The sequence below is a fragment of the Syngnathus scovelli genome, chromosome 8, assembly GCF_024217435.2.
Source record: "Syngnathus scovelli strain Florida chromosome 8, RoL_Ssco_1.2, whole genome shotgun sequence".
Taxonomy (NCBI): domain Eukaryota; kingdom Metazoa; phylum Chordata; class Actinopteri; order Syngnathiformes; family Syngnathidae; genus Syngnathus; species Syngnathus scovelli.
Window position 1 is genome coordinate 9,938,601 of NC_090854.1, and position 23,249 is coordinate 9,961,849.

A 23,249-nucleotide genomic window follows, 5' to 3' on the forward strand; every position below is an offset into this window, starting at 1 on the left:
GGCAATAAGGTGAATCAGTATCTCTTCACTGGCTCATGTCTGTCGCTCAAATAAAAAAAAAAAATCACTTGAGCATTCAAGAACACAATTAAAAATATCTACTGCACCAGAAAAAATAATTGCAGGAAAACAAAAATATTTACAAAACCATGGCGCAAACGTGACAACAGCGAACGTTCATTACATTTAAGAAGTACTTGCGTTATGATATCTACACATTTTTCACTGGAGCAATTCAATATTCAACGTGGAGTAATTCAACTGTTAGCTGTTGAGATGCGAACAGTTAATTTGCCTGCAATTGTATAACAAAAAATCATGTCAAATAACAAATGTGGCAAAATTAGACTCAAATGCAAATTGATGACAACACATTGCGCATGGTAAGATGAGCCCTTTTTTTTGCACGGTTTAAACAAGACACTATAAAAAGAGGAGACAGGAAGGAGAAAAGACAAAGGCTAAGGGAAGACAATGAATCCAACGTCACAAAAGTCGAACATATCCGTCAATCCATTCAAAGCATTTAATGCCAATACAATTAGAAAATAATAATGTGACTTACTTCTAACTTGACACGAGAACACATGTCACAGACACATTGACACAATGAAAACACAAAACAGTTCGACAAGGACACACGTGCATGAAAGGGGTAACAGTGCACGTGTACCCCTTAAACAAGTGCAAGGCCTGCCAAATTTAACACAAGCACAACATTTGTTGTGGCACTTCACTATTAAAGTCATCGCAACCCTTTATTTTTTCCTATTTAAACATCTACAAGATGTACACACAAAAATAGGTAAAAATTTGCTTTTGGTGCCATTTGAATATATATATATATATTTATATGTAAAGTTAAGCAATGGCTGCTTTGTTTCATGGCCCAACAATTAAAGTAACAATTATAAAACGAATACAAAGTTAAGACCGTAAAAATGCTGCTTTCTGTCCAGTCCAGTTGTAAACGGTAGAGGGCGCCCTTGCAACTGATTCCATCAAAAGTACATCAAGAACCCACATTTGAATGTCTTCGCTGCCATCATGATGGGATTCGTGGAATTGATAAAAATTATAGTATTGTGTGTTTTCCTAAAAAAACAAAACAAAACAAAACGACGACAAAAACCATCACATGATTACATTTACATACATTGGGAGACAACCACCCTCACTTTCGCCAAAATTTGGTACAATCCATCACTTGCCAAAGGGCTTGTGTGTCTGCACCAAAACTGTAGCACATGATTTCATTACATGTTCACTGTTGTGTGTTGCCTGCCTTGACAACACAACATGATTAGCACAGTCAGTTTCCTTTTGGGGCCAGTTTATATTGTAACAACTGCAGCTAGTATGTGCTTTTCTCTGATAACATGAGTTTTTTCTTGCATTTGTTTGCTATTGAAAACAAATAACAAGCCGATTTAACATGCCTGTAGTTCTGGTGTTCCTGCAGCTTTAATTTGATGGACACAACCTTTGGCGTGCCAAACCATGCGCAACACGTTTTTGTAATTTTGTAATTTGGGAAGGATCTGCACATTTTGAGGCATCAGATCCGAACTGGAGCTCCAGAAGGTGCTGTGAGGGGCACTTGAGAGCCACAGTCGTAGTCGAGTTCAGCCATCCGGGAGCGGCTCATCATTCGACTGTGGGAATACGCTCGTCTGTCTGTTTGCCTGTCCCTGAAACTGCGGATGTAGCTCTGTGGACAGATACAAATAGTGGAGTGAGGACACAACAGCCACGTAAAGATAAAATAAAATAAATAAAATGACAGCACTCAAAGCTTTTTACCCAAGGCCAAACATCAGTGTATTAATGGCTGCTGTCACCTATTATACAGACAAATCTAACAGTGTTTCACCCCAAAAATAAAAAAAATTAAAAAAAACAGAAAATGTGAAAGATCCCACCATGCAAAGACACTCACTCACACACACATGCTCAAATGCATGGTGTGTCATCTGCATGAGTGTTGAAGATGATACTGTATGTAGCTCCTGAAGCATGTAAAGACTAAAAACTAGGAGACCCAAAATTGACCCTTGGGGCACCCCAAACTTAATTTAATTTGCTCCCGAGGAGCATTTGAAAAGCAATATGAGAATCCATTCTAAAAGGCATGTTGCTGGGTTGACTTGGGAGAAAAACACGACCGTGTTGACATTATTTTTAGTTTTTAACTTAAAAGTGGGGGCGGCTCGGTGGGGCACTGGGTAGCACGTCCGCCTCACAGTTAGGAGGGTGCGGGTTCGATTCCACCTCTGGCCCTCCCTGTGCGGAGTTTGCATGTTCTCCCCGAGCCCGCGTGGGTTTTCTCCGGGCACTCCGGTTTCCTCCCACATCCCAAAAACATGCTTGGTAGGCCGATTGATCACTCCAAATTGTCCCTAGGTGTGAGTGCGAGTGCGAATGGTTGTTTGTCTCTGTGTGCCCTGCGATTGGCTGGCAACCGGTTCAGGGTGTCCCCCGCCTACTGCCCGATGACGGCTGGGATAGGCTCCAGCACGCCCGCGACCCCCGTGGGGACTAAGCGGTTCAGAAAATGGATGGATGGAACTTAAAAGTGAAGCCAATGTTTATTTCAGTTTGTTGTTAAAATGAACGATAAATCACAAGGTGTGGGTACAACCTAAATTCAAATTTACCACTTCACAAGCAAGGTAGCATTTCTATTTTGGTTGCCAGGCAACATCACGACAAAAACAAACAATTACCTCACTGTTCTAAAAGTGTAAACAGATTTTTTTTTCCCCCTCAACAGATGAAGTAAATAAATCTCTTACCGGTGAGAGCACATCCCCTTCAAAGCGCTTTTTGGGTTTGGGCTTGCGATGGAATCCTGGGTCAGTCTGAGGGGGAGGGACTTTGGGGGGTTGCGTGCTTCGGGATGGGTGATGCGGGTGGGATGTCCCCGGGTGGTGGTACTGCTGGTGGTGACTGTTAGTTTTCTGTTTTGGGCCGCTCTTCTGGCTCTGTTGTTTTTTCTTCTTCTTGTTCTCATTCTCCTTTTTGAGCTTCTCCTCTCGCTGCCGGATTCGCATGAGCTGCACTCGCCTTTGTTGCCGACTCAAAACCACTAGAGGCAAGGGAAGATAATTAGGAACAACCATGTTATTAATTTCCTGAGAATGCGAAAACAATAATAACACACTTTAATAACATTTCATCTTTAAGATTGTTAATGATCCCATCGGAGAAAGAAAAGCAAATCTGCAACTGGCTACTTCTCCCCATTGCGGTTTTACGGTTAATGATTTGCGAACGTGTCTGCATTTGTAACCCTCATTAAAACAAAACAACAAAAATGTCTCGAAAGTGACCTTAAAATTTTCATTTCACTGCTATCATCCTATTCTGCACTTAAATGTTGCTTAATGTTAGGTGGGGCTGCGATGCAATGATGATGCAATAATGTCAAAGCAGCCTCACAGCATGAAAATTTATAGCGTGTGCGTTCATCTTGTCCATTGTTTTGCTTTCTTTTGTGCGAGCGCCTGGATAACAAGGCACCATCTGTCAGAGAATTGCTTCATGAAACCCCCATTTTCTTTTCCTCAGCTAACTCTCTCTGGACCCCCTGGCCAAATGCCACTTATTGTGTCTCTGTGTCTTAATAGGAGAATATAATGTCGATGAGGGTGCTCAGATGGAGAACGAAACAAAACAAAGTGAAGAGGAAGACGAGCCAATTATGTTCAAACAGATCACTAGTGTGCTGCATGCAATTCAATAACGCCCACGTGACTTTCCTCACTGGCCCACTTGAGTGCCCCGTTTACCCAGTCTGCACCAGTTTAGACCCCTGCAACACCCCACCCCCTCCTCACATCCACCCACCCACTACCCACATTAATTGAGAGCATGAAAGGACTCCAAACAGGCAATAAGCTTTTTCAAATCACACAGAACGTTATATAATTGAAATAAACATTATAAAGGAATACATCACTGTAAATATATTTGTTAATAAATATTTACCAAGATTCACAGATTTTTTTGTTTGAGTCGTCAGATTCTGGGCTTGAGTACAACCGACCATAGTTGTCATAGTAACGCAAAGTCATACTTTCTTTTGCCTAATCCATCCCTTCACATGGGCAAACAAACACACAAGCTATTTGCCTTAATAACACACAAACGGCACACATTACGTTCTCTCTCATTATAGTTATACCCCAAGCAATTAAACCGTTCAATGAACTTGTGACAAATGTAGAGCTCCTAATCATTGCAGCAGCTTGCGGTGAACTCATGTTGATACTTAACAAGATTTTCTCGAGTAATTCCATGTACAAAAATTGGTTTGTAAACATGGAACATAAAATTTGGAGGGTAAATCAAGGAGACAAAAAAAAAAAGTATTGAATTGCCGCTGAAAACTGTTTCATCCTTAGTAGAGTATACTAAGATTGCTACTTCATTAGCGAGTGTATTTGGTGCGTTATACTGTAAGATGATCTCCAAAAGAATTGGAACACGGAGTTCCTTTATTTAATTTATTTATTTCTTTTTTAATTTCATTTTCAACATACTGACATTTGCATGTCAATTGAAATAACAGTGATTGTGCCCTCACCCTCTGTGTGAGAAAAACCCTCTGCTGTGACTTTCCACTGAATCAGCACTCCAAGCAGTGCCAGGACAGGCCACACCCCCATGATGATCCACGTGAACCAGCACATTGGCTTCTTGGGTGCCACCTATATTGTAAACAGAGATCATGAGTGGTCTGAAAAAACTGTTGCTGTATTAAGCCTACAAAAGCTGAAATCAAATTTGTTGATTTTAATTTATTAGCAAGATTAAAAGGGATAGCTAAGAGTTTAGCATCGGCAGGTGTAAATATACCCTGGAGAAAGATTTAGGCTACCTCTCTTGCGCATATGGACAGAGGGCGGGTATAACGATTTTCTGGAAAAAGCGCCGTCTGACGGGCCTGTACAAGACGGAATGATTCATGACGGGAAGCGTGTATGACCCCTTGGCCTTCTGCAAATGTGTCTCACTGCATCGCCAGTAAGAAAAGATGAAACGCTCGGCTGCACATTACCAATGAGTCATCAAGGAGTATGTTGTGCATGCACTGTGCAAGTGCTTGATAAATAGTTATTTTCCATATCTGGTTCTTGATCTGCTCATTGCTTGACAGATTTGGAAATGGAGTTTGCAGAGCTGCATTGCTCCAACCCCAAATAACAGCGTTATCTTTACTTCGCAGCCAAGCAATTTACTCCCATTCAGGAAGGGCTAAATCGTATTTCTGTCTGCGTGTGCAATTAAAAGTTCCACCAGAAGCACAAAGAAAGTAGAAGAAGAACCTTGAGTCTCTCGTAGACGTATTGCACCATCGCAAAAAGCTCTATGAAGTAATCCACGGTGATGGTAATGATGGCAGAACCGAAAGTGGCGGTGGAGGAGGTCACGAAGCAACGCTGCCACTGAAGAGTGAGGACGGCAAACAGGGTCCCGGAACCCAGAAGAATTCCCAGAGGAACCCAAACTGTTTTGGGGTGGTAAAATTCCTCCATGACCTTGAAGAGAATGACGGTAAATTCAGAGATTCTTTGTCAGGAATGGAAAATGTTGCTTTATGGCATTTTCGATCATGGGAGGGGCGAGTACCGATACCAGGTATCGGACCGATACATGGTATTTTTTTTCTAGGTATCGTTACTCGCCAATACTACTACCGGTAAACCCACTTATGTCGGGAACTAAAGTTAAACATTTTTATTTTAATGTGGTATCGAACATCCCTCCGAAAAACGTTTGGAAATTTGAGCTAGGAACTCAACCGGTAGTAAACAATTTGTTTCCTCACCACCAATGAAGCCACTCCAACCAACAGTCCCAAAAGCAGGCCCACCATGAACAGTCCGACACTGCGGACCAACATCGTCACCAAGCCGCACAAAGTCCCAATCCCGAGGCCGATGCCCACCGACGCCTCTATGCTGAGCTGAGTGTCCATCACCCTCTCCTTGTAGCACAGCATGAAGATGACCACAGAGCCAAACATGAGGCCGGTGAGGAACAGAACGGCCTTGAAGCATCTGTAGCCTGAGAGGAGGTAGAAAGCACACTCAGCATGCAAGCAAATTACCGCTCATAAATTATTTTTTATGGATGATAATATAACCATGCCACAGTGAGCATAGAGCTTTGTCGGATCGGCTCAAGAGGCCTTCACGTATTGCTTATTAGAATATGGTGGAAAATCCGATAGCATTGTTAGCGGTTGTGTCCAAATGTGCTAATCTTTGTATCATGTCATAAGGGCAAGCACGACCTTTTAATTTCCGTTTCCTTAGTCTCTTTGCACGGCATCTTCAGTATTTCTTTTTTGCTCTATGCACGGCATCATTTCAATGTGCTGTGTTGTAATGAAAGCTATTCAGCTTTGTGTTTGTGCTTATTAAAATGGACTCCACTCGACTCAAGAGGAATCAACATTGTATTTTCTGATATTTGTGTAGCCGGGCATTGCGCAACTCCTTTTCCTGTCCAGACTAGAGAACAAGCTCTGGTCGCCGAACCGCATTCATTTGATACATACTGGCTTTCCTCATCTCCTGTCAGCTTGATCGAAAAGTGTCAACATTCTGCAGACCTAAACCCAATTTTAGATTTGACGGATTTTTAATCCGTAATTGTTCTTTCATATTGTAATGGGTATAAAACCGGGATTTTCTTGTCTTCTCCCGGACAAATCCTTACATTGTATTTGTCTTGCAGACACTCCCTCTCATTGTTTCCTCACCTTCACTTAATATCCCTCGAGCAATTGAGGCCTCCATCCCATCTGTTCCTGTCAGCTTCTGCCCTTTTAGTTCTCCTGCTTTTGTGCTGGCCTTTTGTCTCCCTGCAACATTCTGCTTTGTTGGGCTGAATTAAAGAAATGTACCACCTGATTCATTTGCATTACCTCGGTGACTGCACAGAACTGTCATGTATTGTAAATATTTAAGCATGGATGGCAGTTTGAACATAATTGTATAATGAGAAACACAATATGATCTGGGGGAGAAAAAAAGCTTTTGGCTTCACGTAAGCAATGCTCTTTCAAAGAGTTGGGTGATCTTACACGGTACATGCTCTCAACCTTTTACCGTTTTGCACAGGATTGAGGAATTACAAACTGAAATGACCTTTTTACACACAAATGTGAGTTCCTTCACTGGGTTTCTCTGAGAAGTCGGTAATTATTTTGTTGAATATGAGCAGAACCCTGTCGCATCACGTACCAAAGAAGCAGTAGATGATTCCGAAAAGGCAGCTCATGGAGCAGACCACCGACGGCACAATTTCATATCTCCTCTCTATCTCCTGGTCACATTTCAGCCCCAGCTCGGCCAGACCCAGCAGCCGGCCGGTGGAGGCCATGTCGGCAGACGTGAAGGGAGCCAGTGTTGATGGGAGGCGTCTGCGGGTCAGGTATGAAGCGGTTGTTCGGGGCTGTGGGGTGGGGACGGGGGGGTTCTAAATTAGTGGGCCTCACCCATTGAGTTATGGGAAGCTTCAAAAAGAGGAAGGAGAGAGAGAAGCAAGAGATTATTGATCACAAACTGAAAGTGCTCAGCTAGAGAGCATAACAGCATGCTCTGATTTGAGCAAAAAACATTTTAGCACTACAATAACATTCCCAGGTGAAATGACTGCAACAAAATCATCCAGTGAAGCAAAAACAAACCTGAGCTCGAGACAAAGACCTAACTTTTGTAATGTTCTATCAACTTAGGATCAATGTTATTGAAGAATGCTAAAAAATACATCAATCAGTTATCAATGCAATATTTTACAATAACAATGACTTATATACAGTTTCTTATGTTTTGATTAATTGTATTTATTATTTCTTGGTAACACGGAAAATGTTGATTGATTGAAATGTTGTAATACTGACACATAGTCAATGCACAATTTGTCTTCGTGGGCCAAATATAATTACATTGCGGGCCAGAATTGGCCCACTGGCCACAATTTGACGTCCCTGGTCTAAGTGAAGATACCTGTGTTAATTAAGTTGGCGTGTTATATAAAGAGCCCTCCTGCATACTGCAGCAGCAGCAGCAGTAGTAGTGGTTGCAGTGAGTGGTGTGTCAACAATCCTCCATCTTTCTTTCTTTATTATTTTCCACTGAGTTTGGTGCAATTGCAAGGGTTTTACAAAAGCTTTATGGCAACTCTACCAACAATGTACCAATGACAAACTTTTATTGCTTTTAAAACTGAAAATGCAATTGTGCCATCACACATCGTCCCTATATCAAATGGAACTAACTATATAGGTTAAGATGAAGAATATTAATGTAAGGGTGTTATCAGTAGCTTCTGTGGGCGGTGCACATGACTCAGAGCTAAAGCCGATTAGTATTAATACAGAGTTGGCAGAAGCTCGGTCAGTGAGGCTGCACGTTGGTTTGCTTTAAGACCAGATAGTGGATTGGCCAGATCTGAAACAGTAGATGCTGGTTTACTCCTAAAGGTGCCCTTGAGCAAGGAAAAAATGGGTTACTCATTTAAGTGACTGGTGAGCACACAATATGCATCATGAGTAGTGCTTAGCTTGCAGTCCTGTTTGATTTTGATGTCGCAACAAAGGAGTCTCTTGCGCTGAAGAACAGGAACTGAAACTCATTCAAAGTCACCAAGTCTCCAAAAGTTTTGTACCTCTTTTTTTTTTTTTTTTTTTTTTGCGCTCCGATGAACAATTCTTGTCAAGCAGAGTATGGCCTGGTTAAAAAGAGCTTCACACTATTTAGCTTGACCTTTTCCACATATGCTGCCCAGCGTGACAACAAATGCGGTCGAGTTCTCTCGACCATTTATCGACACGACAGCCTGATATATTCACATGCACCGTTCTCATGAAGACGAAGACACAATTAAACGAAAAAGACTTCGCTTCAGGCCAGAGCCAGGGACCTGATTAAACAACACTTCATTGGATTATGTCACATCCTCCCTGTTGCCATAACAACCTGCAGCAATATAAGAACTCTGCTAATGTAAAAGCGGCAAGTGTTGTTTCTAAGGGAACACGCTTGTACTAGGTGCGCTTTGAGAACCCTGGTAGCCGATGACCTCTGATCTAATTTTTGATCATTTACCAAAATGTAAACATAATCCATTTGTGCTAGAATCAACCACAGCAAACAAGCTAAAGCATCCACTAAGGTGGAACCAGATTTGCTGTGGGCTCAACTCAGTATTCCTTCAGCCTCCTCATTCCTTTGGAGAGCTGCCAAAGTTATCATGGGATGTGCTTAGCCTAAAGACATGTGGGCGGAGACATCACACCATCCAGCAGGAGCAGGGAGCTTCATCAAGCTTTAACATTTGTTCCCCATAAGTTTACACATCTCTGTTAAATTAAAAAAATAATATATGTGATCTAAAATCCCCTGTTGAAAAAAAATCTCCAAAAATACTGTTGCCATAAGCAAAACAAAGCTAAATCGACCTCGTTTCAACAACATGTAAACAATCACTCACCGAGGCTACTGCAGAAAAAGAAATGGAAATGTTCTCTTTATGGCTAAACGGGTTTCCTACTGCTTTCCTGGCCGTCCTACTTAAGAGCTCTTGTACAGAGAAACTGCGAAGAAACCAGCTTTTCAAAGGCTTTTTTTTTTTTTTTTTTAACCTCGCTTTTCTTCCCAGCTGGAAGAAAGGCAAAATTGCAGTGCAGTCTGTTGGATACAAATCAGAGCTGTTTCAATGCTTGCATGCCTCAGTCAGGCCAATAATGTAATCGCTGTTGTTTTGTTAACCTTTTAACACTCGCGACTCTGAGTTCTGTTTTCCATTTATTTTTCTTCTCTTGTCCACAACAGAAGAAATTGATATGCAAATGGTATCCGAGTTATTGTTATCTAATATGTAATAAATATATTACAGTACTATTTTTTTTTTTTTTTGCTTATTTACTGCTAGTGGCTAATTTGCATCATAATATAAATGTTTGCGGTCCATCTCACACCTTGCTCTGAATGCATACTGATTGCTGTAGATATGCAAGAAAAACAAAATAAAAAAATCCTGGGTTAGTTAATAGTTAATATAAAAAATATTTTGAATAAATGGAAGCTAACAGCTAACCACTGTTTGTGTTAAATTTGATCGTGACCCAGAAGTCCTTGGTACAATTTCAATTTGTTGCTCTTTATTTAAACGCTCATTTTTAGAGTTCACAATATCTTAACAAGAACACCTTTGCTTATTTCCAGCTTTGTGTTTATTTGCATCAGTATTTGGACCTCTTTGTTTACACTTAGTCCAAACTCCAGGAAAGAACATCTTTAGAGGCTATAACATTGTTATACGTCCTTTAGGCTGTCAGAAATACGTGCGTTGACTGCATACGGGAACACAAAGCTAATCCTCTGAGCACTCGCATTGGAACGTCCTCAACTTTAGTCATGTGTCTGTTGAGGTCATTAAGTTTAAACGCAGCAGAGTGATTTGTATGGACGCTACAACAACCATTAACTTTCTCCTCACACTCTCTCTCTGTTCTCCCTTTTTTTGTGCGACAAATTTATTGAGATTGCTAGTGACCTATGGCATCATCCAGCCAACTCAAAGCGCACAAACCCAAAACACAGTACAGGCAGTTTATTGTGTAGTGTTGGTGGTCTCAACGGTGATCCCTCCATAAGCTCTGGTCATTGCTAGAAGGATGAAGGTGAGCTAGCGGGGGGCTAAATAGGCTTTCATCAGCTTACAGTTCATTCTCTATCTTTCAACGTCATCTCTTACGGCTGCTTTCGAGCGCTTTGCTCCTTCACACACAACAACGCCGGACCAGATTGTGTAATTTGTCTCTGGTTCAAAGCAGATCGATATTCCTCTCTCCTAAAGTCGCTAATGCACTGATTCAACACAATTAAATTGAATGGAATCTACAATTTGCACTGGCAGATAATGTTTGGATCTGACAGATTCTAATATGGAGATGGGCCTCGTATCAAAGCATCTAGATGGCAAACAAATGTCCACACGGGCCGCAGCGCCTGAGGCTGCATGCACGCTGTGAGTCACATCTGATGCTGTCCTCATTACACTAACCGTGGTTACGTCGCCGTCGATTCCATATGGTGGGACAGACTGTGACGTTTGTGTGGGTGACTTGCGTGCGGCTGTATGCCAAAGACGTCTCAGGTGTCTATTAATGGGATTAGGATTGACTTTCTCTGTCACGGTTATCCTTTGTGTCCCTCGCCTAGTTTGCTTAATTCCCAGTGTAGCCCTTGCTTTGTCTTGCTTTCCTTTGAACTGTGCGCTACATGACACTACTGTTATTTTTTTTTTTTCTGTTTCATCACTCAACTATCTTCCATTGCAATTTGGAATTGAATGAGCCAACCATTTTGAGTTTTCCCTTGACTCATATTTTCTTGTGTCAGTACAATTTCTGAAAACGGCTGAATCCTCTCAAGATGAGGATACAAGATGAGGAACACATTTTTTTTTAGCGGCTGAAATGAAAAATGTCTGCTAGAGATAGAATATTTGACTTGTGGCCAAACTGTTCATCAATTCGGAGCTTGGCGCTTAGGCGAAGGTTTGAGGAAGACTGCTTGGATGTTGATTACAGTTATATAAGAGCACTGCACCATATGGGGCATCACTCAAAAGGCTTTTAAAAATAATGGATCTTTAAATACAATGTAATGCGCACTATGCCTTCCAATATCTCCCGTGATCTCATTTGAACAGCCAATTTTTTGCATACCTGCTATTCACAACCCCTTTTATTACATTACATGAATATAAAACCTCATTCAGACACTAAGGTCTATTCAAACACTATGATTCAATCTTACTATTTTACTCTTTGTGTTCTCTACTAAGGAAAAGTATCTTGTGTTACATCTACATATTGTATTCCCGTCGGGCTTTTTTTTCAGTGTGCTTTATGCAAATAACGTACCACCCATTGTTAGGTTTAACATCTTTTCTTCTTGATGTCACAATTCAAAAGCAGCTAGAAATACGTTGTAAGAGTTCGTTTTGCCATGGTATTAAATGTAAAATAAACACCCACAAACACACACACAACACACTTCACTACCTTCAACAAGTGTCTGACAAAGTATTTGAGTTTTGCCTCACTGACAACAACAAATCAACATTAGCTTTCAAATTACACCCCTGGCTGGTCACCAACCAATCATGAAGCACAGACTGTACGGATGAACAACAATTTGCACTTATTTTCACAGCTCAGGACAATTTGGGGTCTTCAAGAAGCATGTTTTGGATTGTGGCAGGAAACAGACGGGCTGGGAAGACCCTGAGCCTGGATTTGAACCCCAAACATGAGAAATGTAAGGTGGTAACCACTCATCCATCGTGCTGTTCCCCACCTAATATAATGCATCAATGCATTTTTGAAAAAATATATTCTGAGTATGATGCATACAAAATACAGTATATTCTTAGTCTTGTCATTATTAGACATAGTCATTTGCTTCAACCAAAAGACAAAAGAAAAGAAAACATAGCTCGATAGACCTAATTATGGTTTATGTATTATTATCAAATCCTGAGTTTAGTGATTTTAATTATTATTTTCAGATACCATCAGGAATCATATAGACGCCAGACGCTTGGCAAGAGTGGAGGTAAATATGTTTGACAAACAACCAAACGTTCCCTAATGAAAACAATAGGAGACAAACAATAGCACATAGATGATCAGTGCGTTTGGTATCATCTTCAAACGCACGTTAAAAAAACATTCAATAAAGAAGGATGCTAATCAGCATGTTAATATGTTAATCTTTTTGTTTTTTAATAATTACAAAATGCAGCCTTAGTAGAAATCTCGGTGTTGCGTGCGCCATGCTGCAGGTCAGAACAAAGAAAACTCACCTAATAAAAAACATAGTCGACTGTTTCCATGAAAAGACAACCACAAGGATCTCTTCTCCTCTTGGTCTGCTTAAAAAAAGACCACATTTCAATTTCATTGCATGGTGCCAACCTGGAGAAGAACTCCAGCAACACGCCACACGGCTCTCAACTCCTTGCTCTCATCCACGCGTGTAATAATTGAGTCTGTCCACGCAAAAACGCTGTGTCCGCCTCATGCAATATTGAGAGCCCATGATAGTCCAGGAAATGAAATAAAAAACCGCAAGTGAGCCGTTTTTCTGTGTTTACATCACACTCCCTTCCCCTTAGAGCACTCTCTATGTGCTTTCTTTGTTGTCAGCGTCTCATCGTGCAGGTCGGGCCATACCATTCCACGGCATTAGAGGGGGGAGAGATCCATTTCATTACGGCAGCAACGAATAGGCTTGGTGACTCGTGGCCAAATGTTGTTATTGTGCAGAATAAAAGGCTGGGGGAGGGTTAGGGGTGAGGGGCACAAGTGAGTGAATAGGGGGAGGAGGCAAGAAAAACAGTGGGCTCACGCGCGGAAGATATGTGAGGGTAAAAAGAGCAAGTGTTCTGTTTCAGCACCACGGAGAGTTCTAAACAACGCGGAGAAAAGCTAATATTCCCTTAAATTCGATCAATGGCAATAAATCCAATTATAGGATATTGTTTGAAAACCAGACCAATATATACGTGGCAATGCACAGTATCTTGTACGTAATGCGATGATTGACTCTATTTTCGTCTGTAAATTGGCAAGATAATTGACGCGCTCTTACAGCCAAACGTAAATAAACAACACACAATATTGAACCCCCTTATACACTGTTGTCTGATGGGTGAGGATGCGTTAAGGATTATGAAAGAATTAAACATTTACAAGTAGTGTGCTTTTGGCGCCATCTCCAGGAGAACAATTTATCACTGTGTAAAAATGTTAATGAAATAAGCCAGAATTTATTTTCAATTTTTTAAATGTCTGGATGAGAACCATTTTCTTACAATTGTACAGGCTTGTTTTTATAATTGCGTTGCTACTGCCCTGTACAACTATATATCCGTTTATTTTATTATATGTAGAATACTGTTCCGTTACTTGTTATTCACATAAAATATTTTTTGAAGAACACTGCCAGAGATCTAACTAGTGGAAGTATAAATGTCTATGTTTATTTATTTATGTATTTATGTATTGATGTATGTATTTATTGATTGATTTATTTATCTAAAAGTGCTTCTAATTAAGCCTTACGTTTCTCTAATGTATTGTTGGTTGTAATGTTGACATTTATATATCCATTTTTTTAGGTGGGACTTTGTGTTCGAATTTGAGAACCACTACCGTAATATACTTCGGCTTAGCTAGTACGCAACTACACGTGACGTGTACGCGCAGCAGGTTCTGCGCCTTTAAGAGCATCTCTGTCAGCATCCTCCTCCCGTGTCGTGGACGCGCACGCTTAACAGCTCAATATTCGAGAATACCAGCCAGCCTGGCTTTGCATCATCCAACTGATACCTCATCAGCTTCACGCGACACGCATATTCAACGCTTGTATTTCTCATCGGGACATTGATGCATTTTCCTACACGGTCACCCTAGCGGTCCAGCCGTTGTTTTTTGCTCTTACTTCCTACCCGTGCGCGTCCCCCAGGCTGATCCACGCGATAAGATGGCTGAGCTCAATTTGGGGAAGGGTTTGACTGCAGGGAAAGTGGCCAGCAACGTTCAGAAGAAGCTAACACGAGCCCAAGAGAAGGTAAGAGCCGCGGACTAAGCAAATGTGGGAAATGAAGAGATGCGAGGCCTGGACAAGAAGCGAGGCACCAAGTTGCGCATCCCCCCCATCGAGGGGGTAATGTCGCATCACGACAGCCTCACAGCTGGGAGCTGAGATGGTGCATTTGGGGATCGGCCGGTGCACCCCCCCTGTTTCCGTGTATTTAAGCCAATGTCATTGAAGAGAATGTTGAAGGAGAAGCAGATGGGCCCACTTAGAAGCGTCAATTTGGCACTTCTTAGACAATCATGGCCATCCATGCGTGCGTCTCACAACCTCAAATCCTGTCACATTTAAATCGTGCACAATAGTAGTAATAGTGCCAAGCCAAACGCTGCTGCTTCGTTTACTGTACATTTCCTATGCATAGGGAGGCCTCGGTAATTGCACGTTTGGGATGCGATGAATGAATGACAGAGGGCGCTATCTTAGTTAAAGCTATATGTACACCGTCCGTGAGCGTCATGTGCACTCTTCGGCAATCAATAGTATGTGGTACATCTGGAGGAGGCGTTCCTAATGTTTTGGTTGCCTTAATTAGCTGTATGGGAAAGTCTTGTATAAAGATTTATTGTTGGAGTTCTTGTATTATTGCATATTGAGTGTGACTGTTATTTAAATGATTTCTGTGACATAAATGTCAAATAATGAATTCTCATTGATTTGATTATTTAACATTATCCTAATTATTATTTTCTTCCGTTTATTGGTGATTGGTAACAGCGGAAAATCTAAATATACCATTATTGATAGCATTGTTGCTTTTATTGATTGGCAGGTCCTACAGAAGCTTGGAAAAGCAGATGAGACCAAAGATGTTGCTTTCGAGGAGGGAGTCATAAACTTCAACAAACAATATGTGAGAGTCGCCGTTTTGATCAGAGCCACCACAACAGAATTTTATTATTTAATATACGACTATTGTGGTCATCTCATATATGTGTCTTCTTGAATGTATCATCTCTTCAGGCTGAAGGGAGCAAACTCCAGCGCGACCTGAGAGCATACCTGGAGGCCGTGAAAGGTTAGAAAGACACTGATGGTTAAATAATCGGATGCATATCATACATCAATGTACATGTTCCAGTTTTTGCAAATGTACACCGTGATGTGTATATGTTTCTTCAAAGCCATGCACGAGTCCTCCAAAAACGTGCAGGCATGCCTTGCTGACATGTATGAGCCCGACTGGTACGGCAAGAATGAAGTTGATTCCATTGTGGAGGTCAGATATGTTATTCTTATAATGTCTTATAATGTGTTCTTGTAATCCTAATGTTGTGGCCAGGGAGTATTTCATATTCTTAAAAACATGTTTGAGTCTAGGACTATATGACTACTATAATTTCTGAATATAAACCGCACCAGCTAAAATTCAAGGAAACTCCTGTTTTGTTCATAAATAAGCCACACTGGATTATAAACTGCAGGTGTTTTAATGTTTCTTTTCCAAATATAAGAGAATATGCACACATTATAAAATATCATAAAAATCATTAAAAATCCTTATATAAGCCGCACTGGACGCAGGGTTCAAAGCTTGTGCAAAAAGTAGTAGCTTATAGTCCGGAAAGTACGGTACTTCATCCGTTTGATATAATAATAATAATAATAATAATAATAATAATAATAATAATAATAATAATAATAATAATAATAATTGTTTTAACACATTTTTCCAAACATAACTCCATATTTCTTCTTAACATCTGTATGTATCTTCAAGGATTGTGATGTGCTCTGGACTGACTACCATCAAAAGTTGGTCGATCATGCCCTCATCTCCATGGATACCTACTTGGGACAGTTTCCTGACATTAAGGTTAGCCGCCGTGCTATCGTAGACCCCTTAATATGAACGGCACAAACTTTATGACATTGTTACTCAGGCTCGTATTGCCAAGAGGGACAGAAAGTTGGTGGATTACGACAGTGCCAGACATAACTATTCCACCACGCATAAGACCAAGAAAAAGGACGGCGGGATTAAAATCACCAAGGTAAAGTGTAAACTCTAACCTCGATTCTATTTAAGATGAGGAGGGCATCCAAATGTGCTCTCTCCCTTTTTAGCCATCCTCTTTGTTGGAGAGGGCAACACCCGGCTGGGCTCAAGGGATTCTGTCAGCACACAATGTGGCCCAGAGTAGCTTGTCCAGAAGCCAGGTACACCACACTGCTAATGATAGACACTTAGATCTTTCCTTGGGAGTGTCAACCTGTTTATTGTCGCTATCATACAGCAAAAATAAGAAACCAACCCCAGCTGTGATTATTTTAGGCAGAGGAGGAATTGGAGAGAGCTCAGAAGGTGTTTGAGGAAATCAATATTGACTTACAGGAGGAGTTACCTTCACTGTGGAACAGGTGAACTCTTATTGTGCATAGCTATGTGTCGCTATGTCGTGAATATTTGTCACTCGTCCACTTTTTCTCCCTTTTGCAGTCGTGTTGGTTTTTATGTCAGCACCTTCCAGAGTTTGGCTGGTTTTGAGGAAAAGTTTCACAAAGAAATTAGTCGGGTGAGTGTCAAGAATTGGGACACATCACTAGGGCAACCATAAAATTGATTGTGGGATGTTATATTTTACACCGGGATATTAAGGATAAAGTTTAAAAAAAAATCTAATGTCTTCTGCTTTTCACTCTCCCTACAGTTGGATCAAGATTTATACGATGTCTTGGTAAAACTGGAACAGACGGACACAAGCAGGTCAGTGAGCAAGTTTCATTATATCATTTTAAATTCTGCCATTCATTTAAATCCCAATGATATTATAGCAAGTGAATGAATGAAGGGTTTACATATGAAGCAAAGAATAAACCTTCATTAATCTGAAGCCACCCCTGAACCTCCATTACAGAAAGACAGGTAACCGCAGCGCCTTATCGTCAGGAGCAAATAGGAGGTAATCAGCAAGGACGGTGACGCAACTGTTGCTCTGTCTGTCCACTTGTCTGTTTGTCAGCCAGTTTGCAGGTTTGAGAGAATTCACAGTGCTTGTCTGGAAAGAGCGTTGTGCTCTCAGAGCTGCAGATAGGAATGAGATGGGCAAGATATTAATGGTTTAATGTGGCACAAGTGTGTTACGTAACCAAACTACTCTTTGAGTGTTAAGAATCTTCTTTATATTGCATAGAGAATTATGGATTTTTTTTTATTTCCCATGCTGGTGTACTTAATTTTCTTTACGTCCATCTCTTTAAATATCTTCAGTTCTGAGGCTTCTGTCAGCTTCTAAAGTATACAAGTAAAAAATATATGTATGTAAATATGTATATAAGAATGATGTCACAACTACGGCTCTCGTGAGGTTTAACTGAGGCCCGGGCACAGCCTGCTTGCATGGGATGCTAGAGTGATGTAAAAGGAAGAGATGGAGACTCACTTTTCTTGCATGAAAACTTTGCATGAATTGCAACTTTTCTTTCTCCGCTATCCTCTTATGTTATGTATACTCACTCTGAGTAATATGGATTCTTTTTTTTATTCCACCCTCTATTTCTTCTAACTGACTCAGTGGCATCGATGAGTCTAACCACACCCTCAAGCCAGGAGGACCGCCGCCAATTCCAAAATCCCCATCCAAGGTAGGTAGGTTATCTCATTGTTTCAAATGCAACCAAGGTTTTTAATGGTTGGTGTCTTTGTCACAGCTCAGACCAGCAGTGCCTCCTCCACCCAAGGTGACACCATCCAAAGAGATGAAAACGGAAAATATCATCAATCTGTTTGATTCTGCAGCAAATCCTGATATTAATGTCACTTCCCCGACAGAGGTTTGTGGATAACCGTCATTCACAAACAGTGGAATACTTTTTTTTAATGAACTTTTTTATTATTTATTATTTTTAATTATTTCGTTTAATTTAATTATTTTGTATTTTTTTGATTTTCTTTCTATTAACCTGTTCTTTATTTTCTATCTTCCATGATCTTTTTCACCTCTTCTCATATTACAGCCAGCAAACTCGGACTCCTGGGTAAGATAAGCAACCCCCAGAGCTACTTTATTAAATTTAATACAGAAAAACAATTATGATCATACTCGATGTTCACATCCCATTGTGTAAATGTGAACCATCGTGTCACGTAGCCATTACGAGACTTTTTTAATGGCTACTTTGTGTATCTAAAGGCATTACTCCATAAATGTTACATCCGTCCCTTTGTGTGTTGTCTGCACTACTTTTAACTAGTGTTACATAGCAGAAAATTAAACTTCAGTCAATTCATTTTCAAAAATGTATGTTGCATTTAAATGGAATGTAACACCCTTGATTGGTTAGAAAATAACCTTTGAAAGTGAATTGACCTCCATGTTTTAGTTGCTTCATGTATCCCTGTATGTTACACTGACAGAACACGTGTCCAGTCCACCTGCCATGTAACACACAGGGAAGAAACAAGTGAAGTTGCTCATCTTGAATGCGGTCTTTACCGTTGGTGAAGGCTTCTGCCGGGGGTATCAAATCAAATGGGCAACTTCACAAGGTCTTGCTTGCACAGTGTGAACTAACCTTTTGGTTCATCGCTGTAAGAGAGATGTGTCTCCAAGACAACTGCAATTACAACTTGAGGCAAAGGGCAATACTTCAGAATGGAATGACACTTCTGCTCTTACAAAGATACCCAGCCAACCCTCTCCCTTTGCCATGTGACCATTTGCTCTGTGATTTCGAAGCCATGCTTGCCAAGTAAACACAGAACTCACATCGATCTTCTGGTGGAAAAGGCTTCCTTGATCCCTTCGCCAGCCATCCCTCTTTAACTTCCTTTTTTTTTCAAGTTATATCTTTTTTTATTCCCAGCAAAGACTTATCCCCCCCCAATGCCTTCAGTTTCTTAATATGATGTTGTTGATGAAGATGCTGCAACAGTTAATATGTTGCAGTTTGATTTAAAATGTTTCATCAAACAATACTTTTCCCTAACTTCCTTAATTTAACCCTTTGAAACAACCTATCATTTTGCAACTCTTAGCTTTGTTGTTGAACGTATGTTGCAACCCTCACCCTAACCCCACAAAATTTACTTAATTGTCCCCCAATGATTTACAAACCCAGTCATAAGGTAAGACATGTCTTATGAACTCTGACCCCTTGAAACTTAACCCCCCTGCCCCTCAGCCAGAGGACGGCGACGCCCAAGAAGAGCCCCCCAAAAGGCTGTATGACCCTGTAGCGGCTGCTGCGGAGGCCTGGGGCGATGACGATGATACGCCGCCTGCACGCTATGACCCCATAGCCGCTGCCACAGAGGGCTGGGGGGACGACGATACCCAAGCGGTTCACTATGACGCAAACGACGATTGGGAGGACGATGGAACCCAGCAGGCTTATGACGAATCTGTTGTGGAAGCTGAGGAAGGTCCGGTGGAGAACGACAAGCAGCCGGACGCAGAGGACGCCACCAGTCCAACTGAGGCTCCGGTTGACGCTTGTGAAGAAGAAGCTCCTCCTAATGCTGCTAATGAAGAGGATCAGGTAACCAAGAAGATGCATCTGGATGAAAAGGGTGGATGCATCAGCTCTTAAGGAGGTTTGAAAATTGTGAATTAAGAGTCTGAAAGAAGGAGTGATGCATCATGACCAACAGAATGGATGCATCAGTGTTTTTAGGTCAACTTGTGGAGCCTAGAAATAAATTAGTAACTGCAGTCTAGACGTACAAAAGGTGAATAAGGTGCTCACATATCTACTGCGTTTATTCAACTTTATTGTCTGTGTTGTCACAACACTGCTTTTGTTGTCGTCTGTCTCGTAGTGTGTCACTCTCACACCCTCTCAATTATTTATGCTTTTAAATCATGTGCAGTGTCTGCTTCATCTTTTCTATTGGTGCGTTTGTTGTCTCAGGGCGAATCTGAAACAACTCCTGAAGCAGAAGCGGTGGAAGCAGCAGAGGAAACACCAACAAATGACGTAAGTACAAACAGACAAATATTTTCGTTTTGAAAAAGATAATGATTGTGAAGTTAATTTGTGTTTTCCCATCTAGACATCTGCAGTAAATGAAGAACCCGTTGAAGAAAAGGCAGAGTCACCTGACATGCCTCCTGGTTTCCTGTTTAAGGTAACACCTGACTAACTGAGTGCAATATTCCTCTAACCCAGTGGTGTCCAAAGTACGGAAAAACTAAATGAAGGTTCACATTTGCTTCATGAACCATTCGTATTATTTTGACCCCTCTAGATGGCACTGTTGGTTTGAATAAAAAAGGTTTACAAAATGGCAAATCGGTGAACTTTCAACCCAATGATAAACACAAACTGATATTTAAAGGACTTAAAGGGTACAACTGGACCATGAAGCAAATTTGAAGCTTCATTTTCCAATCACTACCATTTTCTAAATACTGTATTATTGCTTGCTTAACTGATTTTACCATGTTTATTAAACTGGCCCTTGCGTCTTTCTATCTTTCTGTATGCGGCCCTTGGAGGAGAAAGTTTTCATTTTCTGTTTCTGCTCGTGTGTGTCGAAGGTCCAAGTGATGCATGACTATGCCGCAAATGACACGGACGAACTTGAAATGAAGGCAGGTGACGTGGTGCTAGTCATGACCTTTGACAACCCAGATGAACAGGTACATACGCGCCCATTCACGAATGCTTGCGTCACAAAGATAAAACATCATGTCATGTCTCAATTTGTATCTTTAGGATGATGGCTGGCTGATGGGAATGAAAGAGGATGACTGGAAGCAGAAAAAAGAAAATGGCACCAAAGGTGTATTCCCGGAAAACTTCACCCAGAGGCTGTAAAAGGTTTCATTGTCACGCCAACTTTTTTCTTTCACTCATTCCCTTCTATCATCCCCACTCCCTGTCCTATTCTTGCCCTGTCTAATTACTCGGACTTTGTCCATAAAAGCAGAACTGAAATTGCAGTTCCACTACTGAGGAATTCCTACAAAAAAGAAATGACAGCCATTACCAAGGGGCCAAATTTCAGACTTGCAGTGCGATCGTTGACTGGACTGAAAAGAGAATCCTGACCTTATGTGGGATTAGCGCAAACGTGGCTCCCTCTGTAATGACTTAGCATAATTCAATCATTATATTTCATTACAAACAACCTCTCATCGCTAAACTCTCATAATCAGAGAACACAAAATCAGTTTATTTCTGAAACAAATCTGTGGTTTGGTCTGTTTTGGTCACATGTAGCAAGTGATTTTTAAATATTCAGGTAGGGCGACCTGTTAAGATCAGGTGTCAAGGAGACGTTGTTTACCGATCAGAAATCAATGTCATTAGTCTTGGGCAGCTGTAACGATCGTTACATCTTAAATCCTACTTTCCACTTAAACATGGGCCACTGGGTGTTGTATTTTTTTTCACGGTGATGAACAGTGTTGAGAGGCAAGTCATTATGCATTCAACAAATCGACGCAACAAAGTTAGGCTTGCCTGAAAGCTTTCCAGCAATCTGCACGAATGAGAAGCTGCAACTGGTACTAAAATAGTTAGGCAGATTTAATCACACTGGGATCAATCATATTCTAACTGAGCCAGCTTCATTCACTTTTAAAAGACGTGCCGACGTCCTCCTACTTTCATCAACACGACTTTGCTCACAAATGCAAATGTTTCCAAATATGCACCAGAGCTACTTGTTTTATTTTTGTATGCTGCCAAGCAAATGATGATATGTATAGCGGTCACCATATTTGCCAACTGAGAATGCTACAGAGTGTTTTGTACTTATGTCAGGTTCTTCGCTCTTACATAGCCCAAACACATTCGCAAACTCCACGTAGATTCATATTTGGTATTACCGTATTCAAGTGAGAGTGAGGTGTGTGTATGTGTGTTTTTGAAAAGAAATTCTTGATTTCTAGAGTAATGTTATGGGGATAAAATCCCGGAAGTAAGTGCGCCCATTTGACAAGGAGCTTTTCAAACTGGACAAACGGTATTTGCGCTGGCTGGTATTACAGGTTCCAGATGTAATTGTGCATTTGTTGTGTATAAGTGTAATTTTGCCAAGTGATGACAGCTACATATTCTATAAAGACATTCATATGTGTATGTGAGTTAATGTGAGCATGCTGACTTCCCAGGTGTTGTTGTGTGAAAACCTTTCGTTTAATACAATGCTACTGGGATTATTTTTGAGGTATGTTTTCCCACCGAAAATTGTGTTTATTTATTTATTCTCTTTTTTTACAAGGGGACTCTTGAGCAGATTTATTTTGGATATTCACACATCACCCCCTTCCCTAGTGGTTTTCCATCAATCTTGCCTCAAAATGTTGCCAGTGTATTGTGGCCCAAAGAGATTCAATTGTGATAATATATGGAGGCAAGACATATAGAGACTGACTTTTTAAATTTGTATTTATTTATTTATTTATTGTTCAGTGATTTGAGTGAGATTTGCCTCAGTTTCCAACAATGGCGTCACAGCACTGTGTTTTAATTTTTGTTTATTTTTCATGACTTTGGTTCTCTATTTGTCTTAAGACAAGTCTCCTATGTTTGGGATAAACATCTTAAAAATATTCAAATATCTTCCTTACCTACCCGACCCAATATAAAAAAAAAGACTTCAAACCTCCA

General features: G+C 40.8%; 2 protein-coding genes across 6 annotated transcripts; one reads left to right on the forward strand and one right to left on the reverse strand.

The window, feature by feature from the left end:
- Window positions 1-512: 512 nt before the first annotated feature.
- On the reverse strand, window positions 513-13,279 carry tmem198aa (transmembrane protein 198aa). 2 transcript variants are annotated; one of them, XM_049728126.2, is made up of 7 exons: window positions 12,892-13,279; window positions 7,257-7,528; window positions 5,834-6,072; window positions 5,331-5,543; window positions 4,589-4,712; window positions 2,796-3,088; window positions 513-1,711 (listed from the first exon to the last, which is right to left on the reverse strand). In XM_049728126.2, the coding sequence occupies exons 2-7, from the start codon at window positions 7,393-7,395 to the stop codon at window positions 1,559-1,561; spliced, it is 1,161 nt and encodes a 386-aa protein (XP_049584083.1). In that variant the 5' UTR covers window positions 7,396-7,528; window positions 12,892-13,279; the 3' UTR covers window positions 513-1,558. The 2 variants fall into 2 exon arrangements, with proteins under 2 accessions (XP_049584083.1, XP_049584084.1); XM_049728127.2 differs by lacking the exons at window positions 7,257-7,528; window positions 12,892-13,279 and adding an exon at window positions 6,773-7,225.
- Window positions 13,280-14,318: 1,039 nt separating this feature from the next.
- Window positions 14,319-23,247, forward strand: LOC125973662 (myc box-dependent-interacting protein 1). Of its 4 annotated transcripts, XM_049728096.2 has the most exons (19): window positions 14,319-14,660; window positions 15,460-15,540; window positions 15,651-15,705; window positions 15,812-15,906; window positions 16,408-16,503; window positions 16,571-16,681; window positions 16,755-16,847; window positions 16,963-17,048; window positions 17,128-17,203; window positions 17,339-17,394; window positions 17,546-17,590; window positions 18,203-18,272; window positions 18,339-18,461; window positions 18,645-18,665; window positions 19,812-20,168; window positions 20,541-20,606; window positions 20,683-20,757; window positions 21,170-21,271; window positions 21,348-23,247. In XM_049728096.2, exons 1-19 carry the CDS (start codon window positions 14,574-14,576, stop codon window positions 21,447-21,449), a joined length of 1,797 nt encoding a protein of 598 aa, XP_049584053.1. In that variant the 5' UTR covers window positions 14,319-14,573; the 3' UTR covers window positions 21,450-23,247. The 4 variants fall into 4 exon arrangements, with proteins under 4 accessions (XP_049584053.1, XP_049584054.1, XP_049584055.1 ...); XM_049728097.2 differs by lacking the exon at window positions 18,645-18,665; XM_049728098.2 differs by lacking the exon at window positions 17,546-17,590.
- The last annotated feature ends 2 nt before the right edge of the window (window positions 23,248-23,249 follow it).